This window comes from Nycticebus coucang, chromosome 9 (genome assembly GCF_027406575.1).
Source record: "Nycticebus coucang isolate mNycCou1 chromosome 9, mNycCou1.pri, whole genome shotgun sequence".
Lineage (NCBI taxonomy): Eukaryota > Metazoa > Chordata > Mammalia > Primates > Lorisidae > Nycticebus > Nycticebus coucang.
Window position 1 is genome coordinate 112,369,769 of NC_069788.1, and position 17,255 is coordinate 112,387,023.

The 17,255-nt window shown below is 39.7% G+C and overlaps 1 protein-coding gene across 4 annotated transcripts in view; it reads right to left on the minus strand.

Moving 5' to 3' along the window:
* Positions 1–17,255, minus strand: part of PSEN1 (presenilin 1) — an 81,231-nt gene that overhangs the window by 39,634 nt on the left and 24,342 nt on the right. For all 4 annotated transcript variants that reach the window (XM_053601727.1, XM_053601723.1, XM_053601724.1 and 1 more), the window contains exons 4-5: positions 7,013–7,263; positions 4,741–4,882 (exon numbers count right to left, since the gene is read on the minus strand). In XM_053601727.1, the coding sequence (XP_053457702.1) occupies positions 4,741–4,882; positions 7,013–7,263 (393 nt within the window). The remainder of the gene's footprint in view (positions 1–4,740; positions 4,883–7,012; positions 7,264–17,255) is intronic.

Genomic DNA, 17,255 nt, shown 5'->3' on the forward strand with positions numbered 1-17,255 from the left:
GCACACTTGGGTTCTAGATAAGACAGAGTTAAGCACATTCCACTCTCTATTTTCCCCTGAACACAACTACAAAACCTGACCAGAAATCAGCTAACAGCCAGATGAGGACAATGAAAAGTAGAGAGAGGTAGGTGGGCTGGGGAATTAGAAGTACCACCGAAGTAGTAGTAGGCTGACCACTTTTTCTCTCCAGTACTAGCCTCCTCCTCCTGAACTCAATGTAACTGGAGTGGGCATTAGTAAGGCAATGGGAGCTCTTGAAGTCTCCAGTTAGAACTAGCTTGAGGAGCAGGAAGGAGGTCTCTTAACACCCAAAGTGAGTGTGAAAATCCAGTTTTTCTTTTTTTCACCTGTTTTTCTCCATTCTCTCATATCCAGCACCCAAACAATCCTGTGGCAATGAGGACTCCAAGAGTCTAAAATTCAGAGAGAGGGAAATCTTCCTCGCTGACTTGAGAAGCAGCAGACCCAGAGAATGGGGCAAATAGCCTTTGTTTTATCTCTCTCTCTGATCTCTAACCTCTTGGCCCTGATGCTAGGAAAATAAAGCCCAGCTTTCTGGCTGAAGGAATAGAAAAAGAGAAGCCCAGAGAAAGCAGAAATTACCAGAAAGATCACAGAAAGGCAGAAACTCATTCATGGACACAATCTCTTGAAGCTATTTATGAACTAGCAGGCCCATCCCCAAGGTGAGCATGTGTGAATGATCCTCGGTAGCACACAACTAAGTGAATGAGAGGTAGAATGTCACTGTTCCACTCAGTACCACTGATGACTGGATGGCACACAAACAGGACAGATCTGATTAACACTGAAAAAGCTCTGAAAACTGAACTGATGATGTAACCATGGCCCATGGGAGGCTGGCTAGAACTTGTGCCTAACCCAACCAGATCAACTAGCCAATAAAACAAAAATATAAACATTCTCGATAGTATTTCAACAAGACCAGAGCCCATAATATAATATTGAAAATGTCCAAGATACAATCCAAAATTACTTGGCATAAAAATAACTAGAAACCTCAATTTGCATGAAAAAATGATTCAATACAAGATGACATACAAGTTGAAATGCTAACAGTCTTTTTTTTTTTTCTTTTTGAGACAGAGTCTCACTTTATTGCCCTTAGCAGAGTGCTATGGCGTCACAGCTCACAGCAACCTCAAACTCTTGGGCAAAAGCAATTCTCTTGCTTCAGCCTCCCAAGTAACTAGGACTACAGGCGCCTGCCACAACGCCAGCTATTTTTAGAGATAAGGTTTCACCCTGGCTCTGGCTGGTCTGGAACCACCTCGGCCTCCCTGAGTGCTAGGATTACAGTCATGAGCCACCACACCTGGCCTGCTAACAAGTCTTTAAAGCAGCTATTGTGTAGGTCACTACGAAAGTTTTTAGACAGTCTCTATCATAGTCCATTATTTCACTTCCAAAATACAAAATGGATAGCATTCTTTCTGATTTACCTGTGCAAGTTTCAACTTGCTCAGCTTATTGGTGTTGCTGGGAGGGCTTCATTTGTTCCCATCTGTGCAGATTTTATGTTTCTTGATTTTTATGTATCTCGAAACTTTCATAATGACCCACATATGAAAAAGTCTGGAAGTGACTGAGAATTTTAAAGTTTCAGAGGAAAAAAGAAAAGGAAAATATAACAAAGAACCACATAGAAATTTTAGAACTAAAAAAACAGGATAAGCACACACACAAACACCAAAATTCACTGAATGGGCTCCGTAACAGAAGGCAGATGGTAGAGGAAGGAGCCAGTGAACTTGAAGAGAGATCAAAAGAAATCATCCAAACCAAACAACAGTGAGAAAAAGTTTGGAAAATAAATGAACAGAGTTTCAGAGACCTTTGTAATAATAATAAAGGTTTATCTGTGTCACCAGTCTCAGAAGAAGAGAGTAAACAAGGTAGTACAGAAAAAATATTTGAAGAAATCATGGTTGAAAACCTCCCCAATTTGTTACACCAAAACAAAATTTTAAAGAGCATTAAGGAAGGAAAAAAAAAAAACTTCTCCAAATTTGGTTAAAGACATGAATCTATAGACTCAAAAAGCACAGTGAACTCTAAACGGGATAAACAAAGAAATCCACACAGAGTCACACAATTAAAATGATGAAAATTAAAGAAAGAAAATCTTGGAGGTGGCCAGGAAAAAACAATGCATTACTTATAGGGGAACAATTCCAATGACTATTTTCATCAGAAACCACGGAGTTGATCATTCAAATAACCCTGAAAAAAAAAAAAAAAAAAGAAGAAGCAACAAGACAGAATCCCATGCCCAATAATAACATTCTTTAGTATAGAGGCAAAATAAAAACAACCTAAGATGAAGGGAACTAAGAGAAATTGAGGCCAGCAGACTTGCTCTAAAAGAATTACTAAAGGAAGTTGTACTGACAATAACACTAGAAGCAAACAGAACAAGAATGAAGTGAAAGCAACAAAACTGCTAAATAATCTGGGTAAATACAGTAGACAGTTGAAAGGGTGGCGCCTGTGGCTCAAAGTAGGGCGCCAGCCCCATACATGGGAGGTGGCAGGTTCAATCCCAGCCCCAGCAAAAAGTAGACAGTTGAAAGCAAAAATTATAACTCATTTGATGGGCTTTTCTTTTTCTTTCTGTAACTGTGTTTTTTTACATGATTGATGAACATACTTCCATGTGATATTGATACACACACACGTTCACATCTTTCTTTTAAGCTGAGAACACTGAACTGAGGTTTGAGAGTAACCTACATGTGTTGATCCAGGCTATACTCTGGAGTGAGACCCTCATACTGACCCATTAGCTGGCTATATGATCCTGCCCCAGTTCCCCATCTGTAAACTGGGACAACAGGAGGGCCCACTGGCATTTAGATTAAATGAAACAAAGCTATAGTGTCCTCTCTGTGTCACTGCCCAAGAGAGGGAAAATCCATACATGCTTAAGGGCAAAGAAAAGACATAATTTATAGATGGTGCTCACTTTTACACATGAAAATATAAAAAACTCAGACAAATAACTTGTAAAATTAATAGAAAAAAGAACTCAAGTAACAAACATAATCCTGAGTCCAGAGCTCCAGCTAACCAACTACACAGGTATTTGGAAAAAAGAAAGGTAAGAAATCAAACCTGGAAGCAAATTCTAGATTATAAGAAAGAAAAAGTAGAGGCTCAGCACCTGTGGCTCAAGCAGCTAAGGTGCCAGCCACATACACCTGACCTGGTGGGTTCGGATCCAGCCTGGGCCCGCCAAACAACAATGACTGCTGCAACAAAAAAATAGCCAGGTGTTGTGGTGGGTGCCTGTAGTCCCACCTACTTGGGAGACAGAGGCAGGAGAATTGCTTGAGCCTAGGAGTTGGAGGTTACCGTGAGCTATGATGCCACAGCACTCTACCCAGGGCGACAGCTTAAGGCACTGTCTCAAAAAAAAAAAAAGAAAGAAAAAGTAGAATTCCATTCCCCAATAATATCTGAAAGAAAAAAACTTAAAAGAACAAAAGTAGGGCTGTGCCTGTGGCTTAGTGGGTAGGGCGCCAGCCCCATATACTGAGGGTGGTGGGTTTGAACCTGGCCCTGGCCAAACTGCAACAAAAAACAGCCAGTCGTTGTGGCAGGCACCTGTAGTCCTAGCTACTCAGGAGGCTGAGGCAAGAGAATCACCTAAGCCCAGGAGTTTGAGGTTGCTGTGAGCTATGACACCATCGTACTCTACCGTGGGTGACAAAGTGAAACTGTCTGAAAAAAAAAAAAAGAACAAAAGTAGCATATATGAAATAAAAGTCTCAGAGTCTAATAAAGCAGAGAAAATGGAACTGGGAAGTAAATACTTACATGCAGACAGAATATTATGTGTATTTGGAGAAAAAAATGGATAAAGAAAATTAACAAACAAGTAAATAGTAGACCTCCACAGGTGACAAACCTACATTTACCACCTTCTTAAGTTGACCTAATTTTCACAGATCAGACATGCACCATGTGTATATATCAGTATAGTAGGCCTAGTTCCTTATGTTGACCACCTCTTTATGTAGACCAGTTTGTTATGGTCCACTGGGTAGTCAACTGACAGAGGTAGAATGCTTATAGGAAGGGAACTGCTTCTCAACAAAGATTTCCATCTTGGTTCTTTGGCTTTCTAAGAGTTGATAATGACCTGTTGTTACCACACACACCTTTCCACATCAATGTTCTCCATATGCCAATGTCAGGCTATAGATAGTCATTACTTATTTTAATATTTCCACTCAAATGTTCAACAAACAAGATTAAACTCTATACAATTTAGAGTTTGTGACCATTGAAAAGGTATTTGATCTTACTAGTAATCAACTAAATGTAAATTAAGACATTTTGTTTACCTTTAAAATTTCAACGCAGTGGGGTAAGACAGATAACTCTCATTCATTATGGGTGGTTAAATGCAAATTGATATAACCTTTTTGGAAAAGGAATTTTGTCTATCAAGAAAGTAAAAACATGTAGATATTTCCCCCAGAAATTCCATGTCTAAGATTTTACCCTAAGGAATTAATCTGAAAAACTGAAACAGTTCTATGCATAAAGACATCACTGATTTTTATAATAGTGAAAAACTAAAAACATGTCCCAAATCAGGGAAATTAGAGGAAGTAGATTATAATATTACTAGCTCAAGTGAGGTGTGTGACAGGAAAACCCAGTCATACTTAACAAGTTGGAAAGCAAAGCTCTGTGTCTCCTGCTCACCTTATAGCACCTGTATTTATATAGAACCACCAGGAGGATAGTCATGACAACAATGACACTGATCATGATGGCAGCATTCAGAATTGAGTGCAGGGCTCTCTGGCCTACAGTCTCGGTGTCTTCTGTGAATGGGGTATAGATTCTACAATGAAACAAACAAACAAAAATGCTCTAGGTAAGTATTAATCCCAAACCACATACTCCCCTCTAATAGCATAATTTTGTTTTCCTTGATTCAATTAACATCTTATAAATCATTTCGTTCCATCTCACCAGTCTAAAAATTTTCAACCTAAGAGAAATAAATATGCTCTAAAATAAGTACTTCAAAATAAAAGGGAATACCTAACATGGAGAATAAGACTTATATGTGAGCCAAACACTGGCTCCATCTAGTGGATGCTTTATATTGAAATAATTAACTCATCAAATGTTCTTTCTCCACAGCTATTATTAATTTGTTAAAGAACCAGATTCTGCCATGTGAAGAACCTAGGTTGACAAGAGGTTATCAGAGGAAGGTAATATGGCTTATAATTATTATCATTCATGTGCAGAGTGATTACAACTGGAGTTGTCTTGTGATAATATCACATATTCATCTTCCCCTTCTCATTCACATAAAAACATTTTTATTCCAGGTGCCAAAGTTCCCAGCCAAAAGACTTTATTTCTGACTCCTATATATTTAGACTCCTATTATGAGACTAATTAATGGCCAATGACTTATAAGCAGATGTGTTGAGTATGAAACTTCTAAGAAAGGAGTGAATTCTGCTGAGATATCCTATGTCCTTTTCTCCCTCATTTCCTCTTGCTATTTGAAAGAAGACTGGGCTGCAGCTTGCACCCTGAAATAACCTTAAAGATAGAAACTGAAAAAGAAAGGAGGAGCTTGAGTCCTTGAATGTGAAGCCACTGTGCCGTCAGGACTGCCTACTTTTGCACTACTGTCTGAGAAAGAGAGAACAGAATATTAAGTGTATCATTTAAACCAGTTATTTTGATCTTCTATAATAGGGTCAGCAAACTTTTTGTAAAGGATCAGACAGTAAATGTGTCAAGCTTTACAGATTGTATGGTCTCCGTTACAACCACACAACTGTGCCATTGTAGCATGAAAGCAGCCATGGATGATGTAAAAATAAATAGCCATGGTCGTATTCAAGGAAAATTTATTCACACACAAAAAAAGGCGGCAGGCAGATCTGGCTTGTGGGCTGTAACTTGCCAACCTTTGTTTTATAGTGTGTTGCCAATCCCAACCCTAACTTATACAAAGAGGGTTACTATTCCCCAGTCTCTTTGGTTATTATTTCTAACCCTTACCCATCACTCACCATCTTAGTCTTTCAAAAGACTCAAAGCTTGGCTTTCAGAATACCATGCACAGTTTTTCAGATACTCTACAATTTTAAACTCTAAAACTTAATTTAAAATTCTTTTTTGGGCCCATGAGAGTATTAAAGATAGAGAGTATTAAGGAGTATTAAGAACTAGATGACATCTGAATCAAATCACTTTTCTTAGAGGCGAAGGGCTAGCACCAGGGAATCCACACAACAGCTCCCTAAGAGTCTAGCAGGGGTCCTCAAACTTTTTAAACAGGGGGCCAAGTTCACTGTCCCTCAGACCGTTGGAGGGACAGATTATAGTTTAAAAAAAAAAAAAAACTATGAACAAATTCCTATGCACACTGCACCTATCTTATTTTGAAGTAAAAAAACACAACGGGAACAAATACAATCACACCACCTCATGTGGCCCGCAGGCCGCAGTTTGAAGACCCCTGATAGGCTATGATGAGTAGAATGACAGGAATTTAATCCACCAAAGTTAGAAAAAGAAAGAACATTCCAAGGAGAAGAACAACAGGACCAATCACCCTGAGGTGGGAAAGACAGCCTTTTCTCTGTTTTTTGTTTTTTTTTTGAGAGAGAGTCTCACTGTGTTGTCCAAGCTGCTCTCCAACTTCAGGCTCCCAAGTACCTGGAAATACAGGCATATATACAACACCTGGCTAAGATTACTCTTCACTGCTCAATTCCAATAAAATCAGCCCTCTCCACTGTATAGGAAACATACTTCCGTAGTGTTCATTTCCTCCACTTATAACACTTCGCTGTCTCAACTGCTTGTGGCCATCAGAGAAGATGGACTCCCTAGCCACCATGTCCCTTAGTGCAGAGGATTCAAGGTGATAATGATGTGCTGTGAAAGAAAGCCATACTGGCCTTGAGAGTAACAAAATAAAACAAACACTCATACATACAGCTGCCCATCCTTCCGGGTATAAAAGCTGACTGATTTGATGGTAGCAACAACTACCACCATGCAGAGAGTCACAGGGACAAAGAGCATGATCACATGCTTGGCACCATATTTCAATGTCAGCTCCTCATCTTCTTCTTCATCTCGTTCCACCACAGGCGGTGAGTTACCCTGGGGTCGTCCATTAGATAATGGCTCAGGGTTGCCAAGGGTCCTCCTGTCACCGTGCTCCTGCCGTTCTCTAATGTCATTCTAAAAGCACAAGAAAAACTTTCTCAGTAAATCACACTATCAGCCGAATCAAGGTATTCTATATCAAAAGTAAAAAATGTAACAATTAGACCCAGGATTAATAATAGGCCTATCATTACTACAGTTTTAAAAACTTGAGGAAGAAAGAACCAATTTACAGGAAGCCAGAGGTTTAAAAGTCTAGATGGTAAATAGCATTGTTCCCCAAACGCACTGATGTCCTCCCTTTTTTCTGGGCTTTGGCTTACCTCATGCTCCCCTTTCATTCTCAGTCTAAAACAATTGTACTCATCCTTTGAAGTTTGGATAAAATACTGATACCTACGTGAAACCTTTTTTTTTATTTGCTATAGCTATAGGCAGAGTAACTGCACTTTTTTCAGATTCATTTTGTAGCCTCTAACTATGGTTTCATACCAATAATGAAGGAACTATCTTACCCTCCTTATTAATAGGACTTTAAAAACCTTGTAGGGATGTTCAAGGGCTCTCTCTGTATTATTTCTTACAATTGTATATAATGCTACAATTATTTCAAAAATTTATGCAATTAAAAAAATCCTGACAGAGAGAAACCAGGCCTTATACAATTCTGATGGCCTGTATCTTCCCCAGTCCCCAATTAGGCCCCCATATTGTAAGACAACAATAAATACTCATCCTTTTAATAAATGAATGAAACTAGAACCTTTCTGAGATTCTACTTTCCTCAGAACTTTAATCCAAACATGACTCTATTACTTTTATCCTTACCTTTTCCTATTCTTTAAGTTCAACTTCCTTTATTGATATCACTGTTCATATGTGAAAATTCAGTTTTTGTAAAGGGTAGGATGAATAATAAGACAGTAACCAAATAAAAATAATAGGTAACTTTAAAAAACAGCAATCTTCCTTCTCTTGGGTGAGAACATTGAAAAGGAGAAGAAAGTAGACAGACAGTCACTGTTGCTGGTCAAATTATCTTAAATTAGGGTTCTGGTAGGAAGATCATTTGAGAAGCCACTTTCACACCTCATTTATGACTATATAATGTAACTATATATTACTGCAGAGTGTAACTATGTATTATTATAGAGTATTACTATTACTCATTAAAAATGCATTTCAGAGAGCCCAGAGCTGAGCGGACGACCACAAGTAGGTGACTCGGCAGCGCACGGGTCTGCGGCCGCGCGTGCTCGGATGGCCCCCGGCGCTGAGCGCAGGGCGGGCTGAGGAAGCGGAGGGCGCCCAGACACCGAGCCGCCGGTTTCTAAGTGGAGGAGGCATGTTCACGATGGTCCTATGTTAAGTCTTCTGGTTGTCTGCTGAGATAAACCTGTGAGAGGAAAATGTTCACGTGCAAGAGTGAATCTAGCAAAGAGCCTGGTGTTCTCACTTTACTAAAGTAAAGCATTTCCCCCACATCCCACAGTTCTTCAAACTATGAATCTTGACCCATTAATTGATCATGAAATCAGGATGGTGAGTTAGGATTGACAATCTTTAACAAAATGATATAAATAGAATGCATCTGAGTCCATATCTCAGTGAGAAAGGCTTTGCGGTTTTAATTTCAGACACAGAGACTCCTATAACACAATGTGTATATGTGTACAGACATGTATATTTACATGTACTTGTGCCCCAGGTCACAGTGGATATTGAAAATTCTCCACTGCTCTACTGTGCAAAAGATGGCATGGAGTTCAAGGAATAGGTTTTAAGAGATTGTTTGGCACAGCTTTGTAAGATAAATTCAAAGATCTTTGGTTGTTAATTTTGTTACATGCACTCATTTTTTTTTAATGTTATTTTCTTCTGAAGATAGAAATTCCATTCAGAATTCCCAAAGAAATTATGAAAGCTGCATGTAGCCTACATCTAGCCATGGCTATTTGCAGGTAAAGATAATATAATCGAAACCCAGATTCATGGAAAGTTTGATATCTTAACGTCATTTCCTCTGGTTTGAATAGTTACCAATAAAATAGCAAACTTCTGTGTTTAAGAACCAGCTTTGCAATCAAAATGCCTTACGTTTGAGCCCGCCTCTGCCACTTTCTGCTTGTGAACTCTGAGTGTTACTTAAACCGTCTTTAAATATTTAAATTTTGTGTGTTTAACTATAAAATGGGCATAATATGCAGCTCATGGGATGCTGGAGAATTAAATAAAATATGCAGAGCATAGCACACAATACACACTCAATAAATGAGAAATGCAAAGAAAAAAATACATTTCACGTCCCTATTAAAGCTCCACTGTCATACTTTAAAGATCTCAAAAAAATAATACTTCGTTTTATATGGAATCAGAAAAAAACCTTGAACAGCCAAGAAATTATTATTATTACTCAGAAATAAAAACAAAGCAGGAGGAATCACACTACTAGACCTTAGACTATACTATAAATCAATAGTGATCAAAACAGCATGGTACTGGCACAAAAAACAGAGAGGCAGATGTATGGAACAGAATAGAAAACAGAGAGATGAATCCAGCTACTTACCATTATTTGATCTTTGACGAGCCAATTAAAAACATTCATTTAGGGAAGATTCCCTATTTAACAAATGGTGCTGGGTGAAATGGCTGGCGACCTGTAGAAGACTGAAATTGGACCCACACCTTTCACCATATCATATAATTCACCATATCAACTAAGATAGACTCACACTAGATTAAAGATTTAAACTTAAGACATGAAACTATACAAACACTAGAAGAAAATGCAGGGAAAACTCCTGAAGAAATCAGCCTGGGAGAATATTTTATGAGGAAGATCCCCACCCCCATCCCCAGCAATTGAAGCAGCATCAAAAATACACTACTGGGACCTGATCAAATTAAAAAGCTTTTGCACAGCCAAGAACATAGTAAGTAAAGCAAGCAGACAGCCCTCAGAATGGGAGAAGATATTTGCAGGTTATGTCTCCGACAAAGATTTAATAACCAGAATCCACAGAGAACTCCAATGTATTAGCAAGAAAAGAACAAGTGATCCCATATCAGGCTGGGCAAGGGACTTGAAGAGAAACTCCTCTGAAGAAGACAGGCGCATGGCCTACAGACATATGAAAAAATGCTCATCATCTTTAATCATCAGAGAAATGCAAATCAAAACTACCTTGAGATACCATCTAACTCCAGTAAGATTAGCCCACATCACAAAATCCCAAAACCAGAGATGTTGGCGTGGATGTGGAGAAAAGGGAACCCTTCTACCCTGCTAGTGGGAATGCAAACTAATATGTTCCTTTTGGAAAGATGTTTGGAGAACACTTAGAGATCTAAAAATAGACCTGCCATTTGATCCTACAATTCCTCTACTAGGTATATATCCAGAAGACCAAAAAACATATTGTAACAAAGATATTTGTATCAGAATGTTTATTGCAGCCCAATTCATAATTGCTAAGTCATGGAAGAAGCCCAAGTGCCCACTGATCCACGAATGGACTAGCAAATTGTGGTATATGTACATCATGGAATATTATGCAGCCTTAAAGAAGATGGAGACTTTACCTCCTTCATGTTTACATGGATGTAGCTGGAACATATTCTTCTTAGCAAAGTATCTCAAGAATGGAAGAAAATGTATCCAATGTACTCAGCCCTACTATGAAACTAATTTATAGCTTTCATATGAAAGCTATAACCCAACTATAGCCTAAGAATATGGGGAAAGGGGAAAGGGAGGGATGGGAAGGGGGGAGGATGGGCAGAGGGAAGGTAATTGGTGGAACCACACCTAGGGTGCATCTTACAAGGGTACATGTGAAACTTACTAAATATAGAATATAAATGTCTTAACATGACAACAAAGAAAATGCCAGGAAGCCTATGTTAACCAGTTTGATGAAAATATTTCAAATTGTACATAAAACCAACACATGGTGCTCCATGACTGCATTAATGTACACACTATGATTTAATAAAAAAAATACATTTCACATTTAATAGTAGCTTATAATGATTACAAGGCAGCAGGGACTGTGATACATGCTTTAACTTTAATTTTCAGTCACCCCATCATTACCACATTACAGGTGAGGAAACAGCCACAGTGTTATTGAGGGAGTTTAACCCAGGTTCGCCTTGACACCAGAAATCAAGTTCTTAACCACTTCTTAACTTGCCATTCACAAGACAAAATGGGAACCCTGAAGACCCAGTGTAGGCTGAGGGTTCTTTTTTATTTCGCTTTCAGTATATTCATCCCCCAAGTAATTATCAAAACTTTACCATATTCCAGGTGCTCTGCTATAGTAATACTGAAATTAATAGGCTCTAGACCCTGCTCTTAACAAGTTTGTAAGTTAGTTTTATTTATTTTTGAGACAGGGTCTTGCTCTGTCACTTGGGCTGACATAAAATGGCATCATCATAGTTCACAGTAACCTCAAATTCTTGGGCTCGAGAGATTTTCCTGCTTCAGCCTCCTGAATAGCAGGGGCTACAGATTGTGTGCCACCATACCTAGCTAATTTTTCCTTTTTTTTTTTTTTTTTTTGTAGAGCTGAGGTCTGACTCTTGCTTAGGCTGATTTCAAACTCTTGGCTTCAACCAATCCTCCCATCTCAGCCTTCCAAAGTAGTAGTATTACACAAGTGTGAGCTCAGCCCAAAAGTTAGTTTTAGAAGCAGGGTGTAAAGAATTTTAGACTTTATTCTACAGGCAATGGAAAGTAATAAAAATTAAGGTTAAGGAAGTGACACTATCAGTTCCGTTCAATTTTAAGAAACTTGATTGAGGGGCAGTGAAAAACAGGAGATGTATGACAGTTTCAGAAGATGAATTGTCAGGACTTTCTTGCAAATTACATGTCAATGGTAAGGAAGGAGTCAAGGATGCCTCTTGAAGGTTCTAGCATAAGGGACATGATATGTGGTGATGGCACTGACAAAGATAGGGAACACAAGAATTTAAGCAGGCTGAAAGAGAGTAGGAACTTTTTTTTTTTTTTTGGGACAGAGTCTTACTTTGTTGCCCTCGGTACAGTGCCATGCCATCACAGCTCACAGCAACCTCCAACTCTTGGGCTTAGGGGATTCTCTTGCCTCAGCCTCCCGAGTAGCTGGGTTTACAGGTGCCCGCCACAACAACTGGCTATTTTTTGTTGTTGTTGTTGCAGTTTGGCCGGGCCAGGTTTGAACTTGCCACCCTCAGTATATGGGGCTGGCGCCCTATTCACTGAGCCACAGACGCCGCTCCCAAGAGTAGGAACATTTTACTTAGAGATATGAACCAGGCAGGAAAGTTCAAAGGCAGTTAGCAAAACAAATTTCAAGCTCAGAAGAGGGTTAGAGGAAGTCATTAGTCTCCACAGGCTCAGAAATAATGAAATGTCAGGGAGAATATAGATAAACAGCATGGACTTATTGGTCATTACTGTAATATAAACAGCTGTGTGGGGAAAAATACAGAGAGTGAGATGACAACCAAGGACAGAAATATAAATAACTCCTAAGTTTAAGCATCAGGTGATGGGAGAAAATTAGCAAAAAACATTAAAAGAATAGGGAGGAGGGAACAAAACCCAGAAATAAATATAACAGAGGAGCATAATTCAAAAAGGTGTCATCAACAGTTAACAGTAAGCCAGGGTGAGAGCTAAAAAGCCAGTGAATTTGGCAATGGGAGGATCACCAAGCTTTTTATAAAAAACAATGAAAATTATAAATCATGGACTGGAAAATTAATAAAAATTAAAAAAATAAAGGCAATCATTGTAGCAAAAACCCCCCAAAGTTTTGGCAACAGAGAGGGATTTAAACTTGTAAAAGTTATTTTAGAGCTGTTAGACTTGAAGATTCCTGTCTGGTCAAAGTGTGGACTTAAGATTAGAGGAAGAGACTGAACATACACAACAGGGATGGTAACTAATGGAACAAGGTAGGGGCCAAAAGGAGGATGTTATAGTTTGAATGTGCCCCTCAGTCATGTGTTGGAAACGTGGATGCCATTGTGGTGGTGGTGAGAGAGAGCCTTTGGGAGGCGGAGCCCCCAGGAGTGAATTATAGGTTGAGTATCCCTTATTTGAAATGTCTGGTACCAGAAGTGTTTCCGATTTCAGATTTCAAAATATTTACATTATACCAACTGGCTGAGGATACCGAATCTGAAAATCCAAAACCCAAAATGCTCCAATGAGTACTGCCTTTGAGCATCACGCTGGTGCTCAAGAAGTTTCAGATTTGGGAGCATCTTGGATTTCAGATTTGAGGATTAGGGATATTCAACCTATACGCCATTACTGCAAGAGTGGGTTAGTTAGTGTGGGAGTGGCTTTGTTATAAAAACAAGTCTCTCTTACATGTGCTCTCCCACTCTTCTGAATATCCACCATGGGATGACCCTCACCAGATGCTGGCATGTTCTTTGACTTCCCAAGCTTGAGAAACCAAATAAATTTCTTTTCTTTATAAATTACCCAGTCTGATGTTTTGTGACAGCCATAAAAAATGGACAAAGATAGAGGGAATAGGCTCAGCGCTTGTAGGACAGTCGTTACTGTGCCAGCCACATACACTGAGGCTGGCGGGTCCAAACCCAGCCCTGGCCAGCTAAACAACAATGACAACTGCAACAAAAAATAGTCAGGTGCCTATAGTCCCAGCTACCTGGGAGGTTGAGGCATGAGAATCACTTAAGCCCAAGACTTTAAGGTTGCTGTGAGCTGTGATGCCACAGCACTCTACCAAGGGAGACATATCGAAACTGTCTCAAAAAAAAAAAAAAAGAAAGAAAAAGGAAAAAAGGTAGAGGGAATAAAAAAAGAGAGGAGTAGGTCTTATACAGGCATGGTGCCCTCTTCCTCAGTCCAGAAGTAACCGTTGGATTTATGACAATCCAAACCTTATAAGGAATAGAAAAGAAACTATTCCAAAGCATAAAAGGCAGAAATACCACCCATCAAGAAAGATAATTTTTGATGAACGCAAGTCACTAGAGAGGCCAAAGTCCAGTAAGAGGGAAATGGTTATAAGGCAGGTGAGGTCTGGAGGACAGGGACATGATGTGACAGAGAACAGAAGAGCAGGAGAACAGAGAATTCATACTACTATTTCCACAGAGAAGGAGGTAAGTAAGCCATCTGCTAAGAATGTTCTATCTGCAATTTAATGTTCAACAATACAGTTCTGACCAACTTGATGAGTTGATTAGTGTTCAATATAAACTAAAATACAAGTAATAACAGCTATCTTTTGACAGTATTTGATAAATTACATAGCACTGTCAAATTATTTCTTTATTCTTTTTATATCTTCAGAAGTTTTGGCAGATGAACACTAAAATCTCACAACAGTAGAGGCAGGAATCAAATTCAAGTCTCTTGCTTCAAAATTTGTGTTCTTTCTATCGCACCACAGTGATCTTACTGGCGATCGTATCAACAGTTTAATTAGGCAAGCCTAACACGAAGGAGGCAATCACATGCTCATTCACAGTCCTCAACTGGATATACTTGTTTATAATGAACATTAGCAAACCCAACCCTGCCCTGCCCTGCTTGCTGAAAGACACACAGACACACCATTCTACTCTCTGCAATACTTTGAATATTATTTTTTAAATGATGTTTTTGGGCACAGTGCCATGCAGGTACAGTCCCAGCTACTTGGAAGGCTGAGGCAGAAAGATTACTTAAGCCCAGGAGTTTGAGGTTGCAGTGAGCTGTGATGGCACCACTGCACTCTAGCTGGAGCGACAGAGCAAGACTCTTGTCTCCAAAAACAGAACAAAACAAACAAATAAAATTAGATATTCTTTTTTTTTTTTTTTTTTTTGTAGAGACAGAGTCTCACTTTACCGCCCTCGGTAGAGTGCCATGACGTCACAGGACTCACAGCAACCTCCAGCTCTTGGGCTTCCACGATTCTCCTGCCTCAGACTCCCGAGCAGCTGGGACTACAGGGGCCTGCCACAACACCCGGCTAAAAATTCTTATTCCTCCTTTTCACACAAACACCGCTACAGTAAATGCACTGTGCTGCAATTTGCTTTCTTCGCTTAACTATGTATCTTAGAAATTTTTTACACATTAGTACATAAATAAGATCTTCATTCTTTTTTTTTGTAGAGACAAGAGTCTCACTTTATCACCTCAGTAGAGTGCTGTGGCGTTACACAGCTCACAGCAACCTCCAACTCCTGGGCTTACGCGATTCTCTTGCCTCAGCTTCCTGACTAGCTGGGACCACAGGCGCCCACCACAAAAAGCCCGGCTTTTTTTGTTGCAGATTGGCCAGGGCTGGGTTTGAACCCACCACCCTCGGTATATGGGGCTGGTGCCCTACTCACTGAGCCACAGGTGCCACCTGAAGATCCTTATTCTTTTAAAAAATGTTTAGACCTGACAACATAGGAAGACCCCTATCTCTAAAAAAAATAAAATTACCCAGAGTGGGGGCATGTGCCAGTAGTCTCAACTACTCAGGAGGCTGAGGCAGGAGAATCCCTTGAGCCCAGGAGTTCTGAGGCTGCAGTGAGCTATGATGATGCCACTTGTACACTAGCTAGCCTTGGGCAGTTAAGACCCTGCCTCACATACATAAAAAATTTTAACCAGCTACATAGCCAGTTTATAAATGTATCACAATTTATTTAGCCAATCCCCTAAGGATGAACATTTGTTTCCACTTTATTGCCACTACAAACAATGCAGCAATGACTATACCCTGCAGGTCATTTAATGTGTGTGGTGGGGTAAATTTCCTAAAGTAGAATTGCTGGGTCAAAGCATATTTGCATTTCAAATTCTGACACATATTGTCAAATTGCCCTCCCTATGATTGCACCAGTTTAGAGACACAGCAATATAGGAGACTGCCTAATTCACCACACCCTTGCTAGCCAAGTGCTTGAATTTTTACCAATCTGATAGGTGAAGTACAGGATCTTAGTGTAATTTAAATTTCTATTTCTCTTATTATCAGGAAGGCTGAGTACTTTTAACATTTTTGTATATGGCTTATGATACTTATAGTGAACACCAAGTATGTGCCAAACACCATGCCACCATGCTAGGTGCCAGGGACATAGCAGTTACACAAGACAGATAAGGTCCCTGCTCTCAAGAACTGCTTTTGTACACAGAGAGACAGATAATAAATGAGATAATTAAAGAGTGCTGTAAAAAGAAAAAATACTGCATTGTAATAAAGTATGGTGGCTTGGGACTGTTTTAGATACTGTGGCTCGTGAACGCCTGTCTAAGGAAGTAAAGTGTGAGGATGATGCACAAGATCAGCTGTAAAGTAAAAGCATCAACGTCAGGATTATCCAAACCCTGCACCTGCCAACAAAAGATGTGGCCCCTGCCCAGCTCCTGGAAGATGATCTTTAAGTTCTTGGAAAATCCTGCCTGTTCAAACTGTTTTTGTTTACATGAGGCCTTGGGTCATGGCAGCCAGTTTTTTTTTTTTTTTTAAGACAAGACTCTTACTTTGTTACCCTTGGTAGAGTGCTATGGTTTCACAGCTCACAACAACCTCAAACTCTTAGTCTTAAGTGATTGTCTTGCCTCAGCCTCACAAGTAACTGGGACTACAGGCATCCACCACAACGCCCAGCTATTTTGTTGTTGTTGTTGTCAGTGTTGTTTAGCAGGCCTGGGCTGGGTTTAAACCCACCAGCCCTGGTGTATGTGGCCAGCGCCCTAAACACTGGCGCCAAACCTATTTTTTTTTTTTTTTTTTGCAGCCTCTTTCTGCTAACAATGTGATCAGTGGGGGTCTTTGGTCATGCAGTATCGGTTCAACCTCTAGAAGAGATAGATCACTGAGGTCTGCCATGTCTGACCTAGACACCAAGGCTCAGGGAAATTTTCCTGGTTGCTATACTCCAAATGTGTTGCCAGACTGAAGAACTGTCTGAGTACAACTCCCCAAGGAGAGGACTGGTGTCTGTCCTCCCCTGGGGTGTCTCCTGGACTTAGTCCTATGTGTCTTTTTCTGTTGGTAATTTTAACCTATATCCTTTCACTGGAATAAACTGTAGCTCTG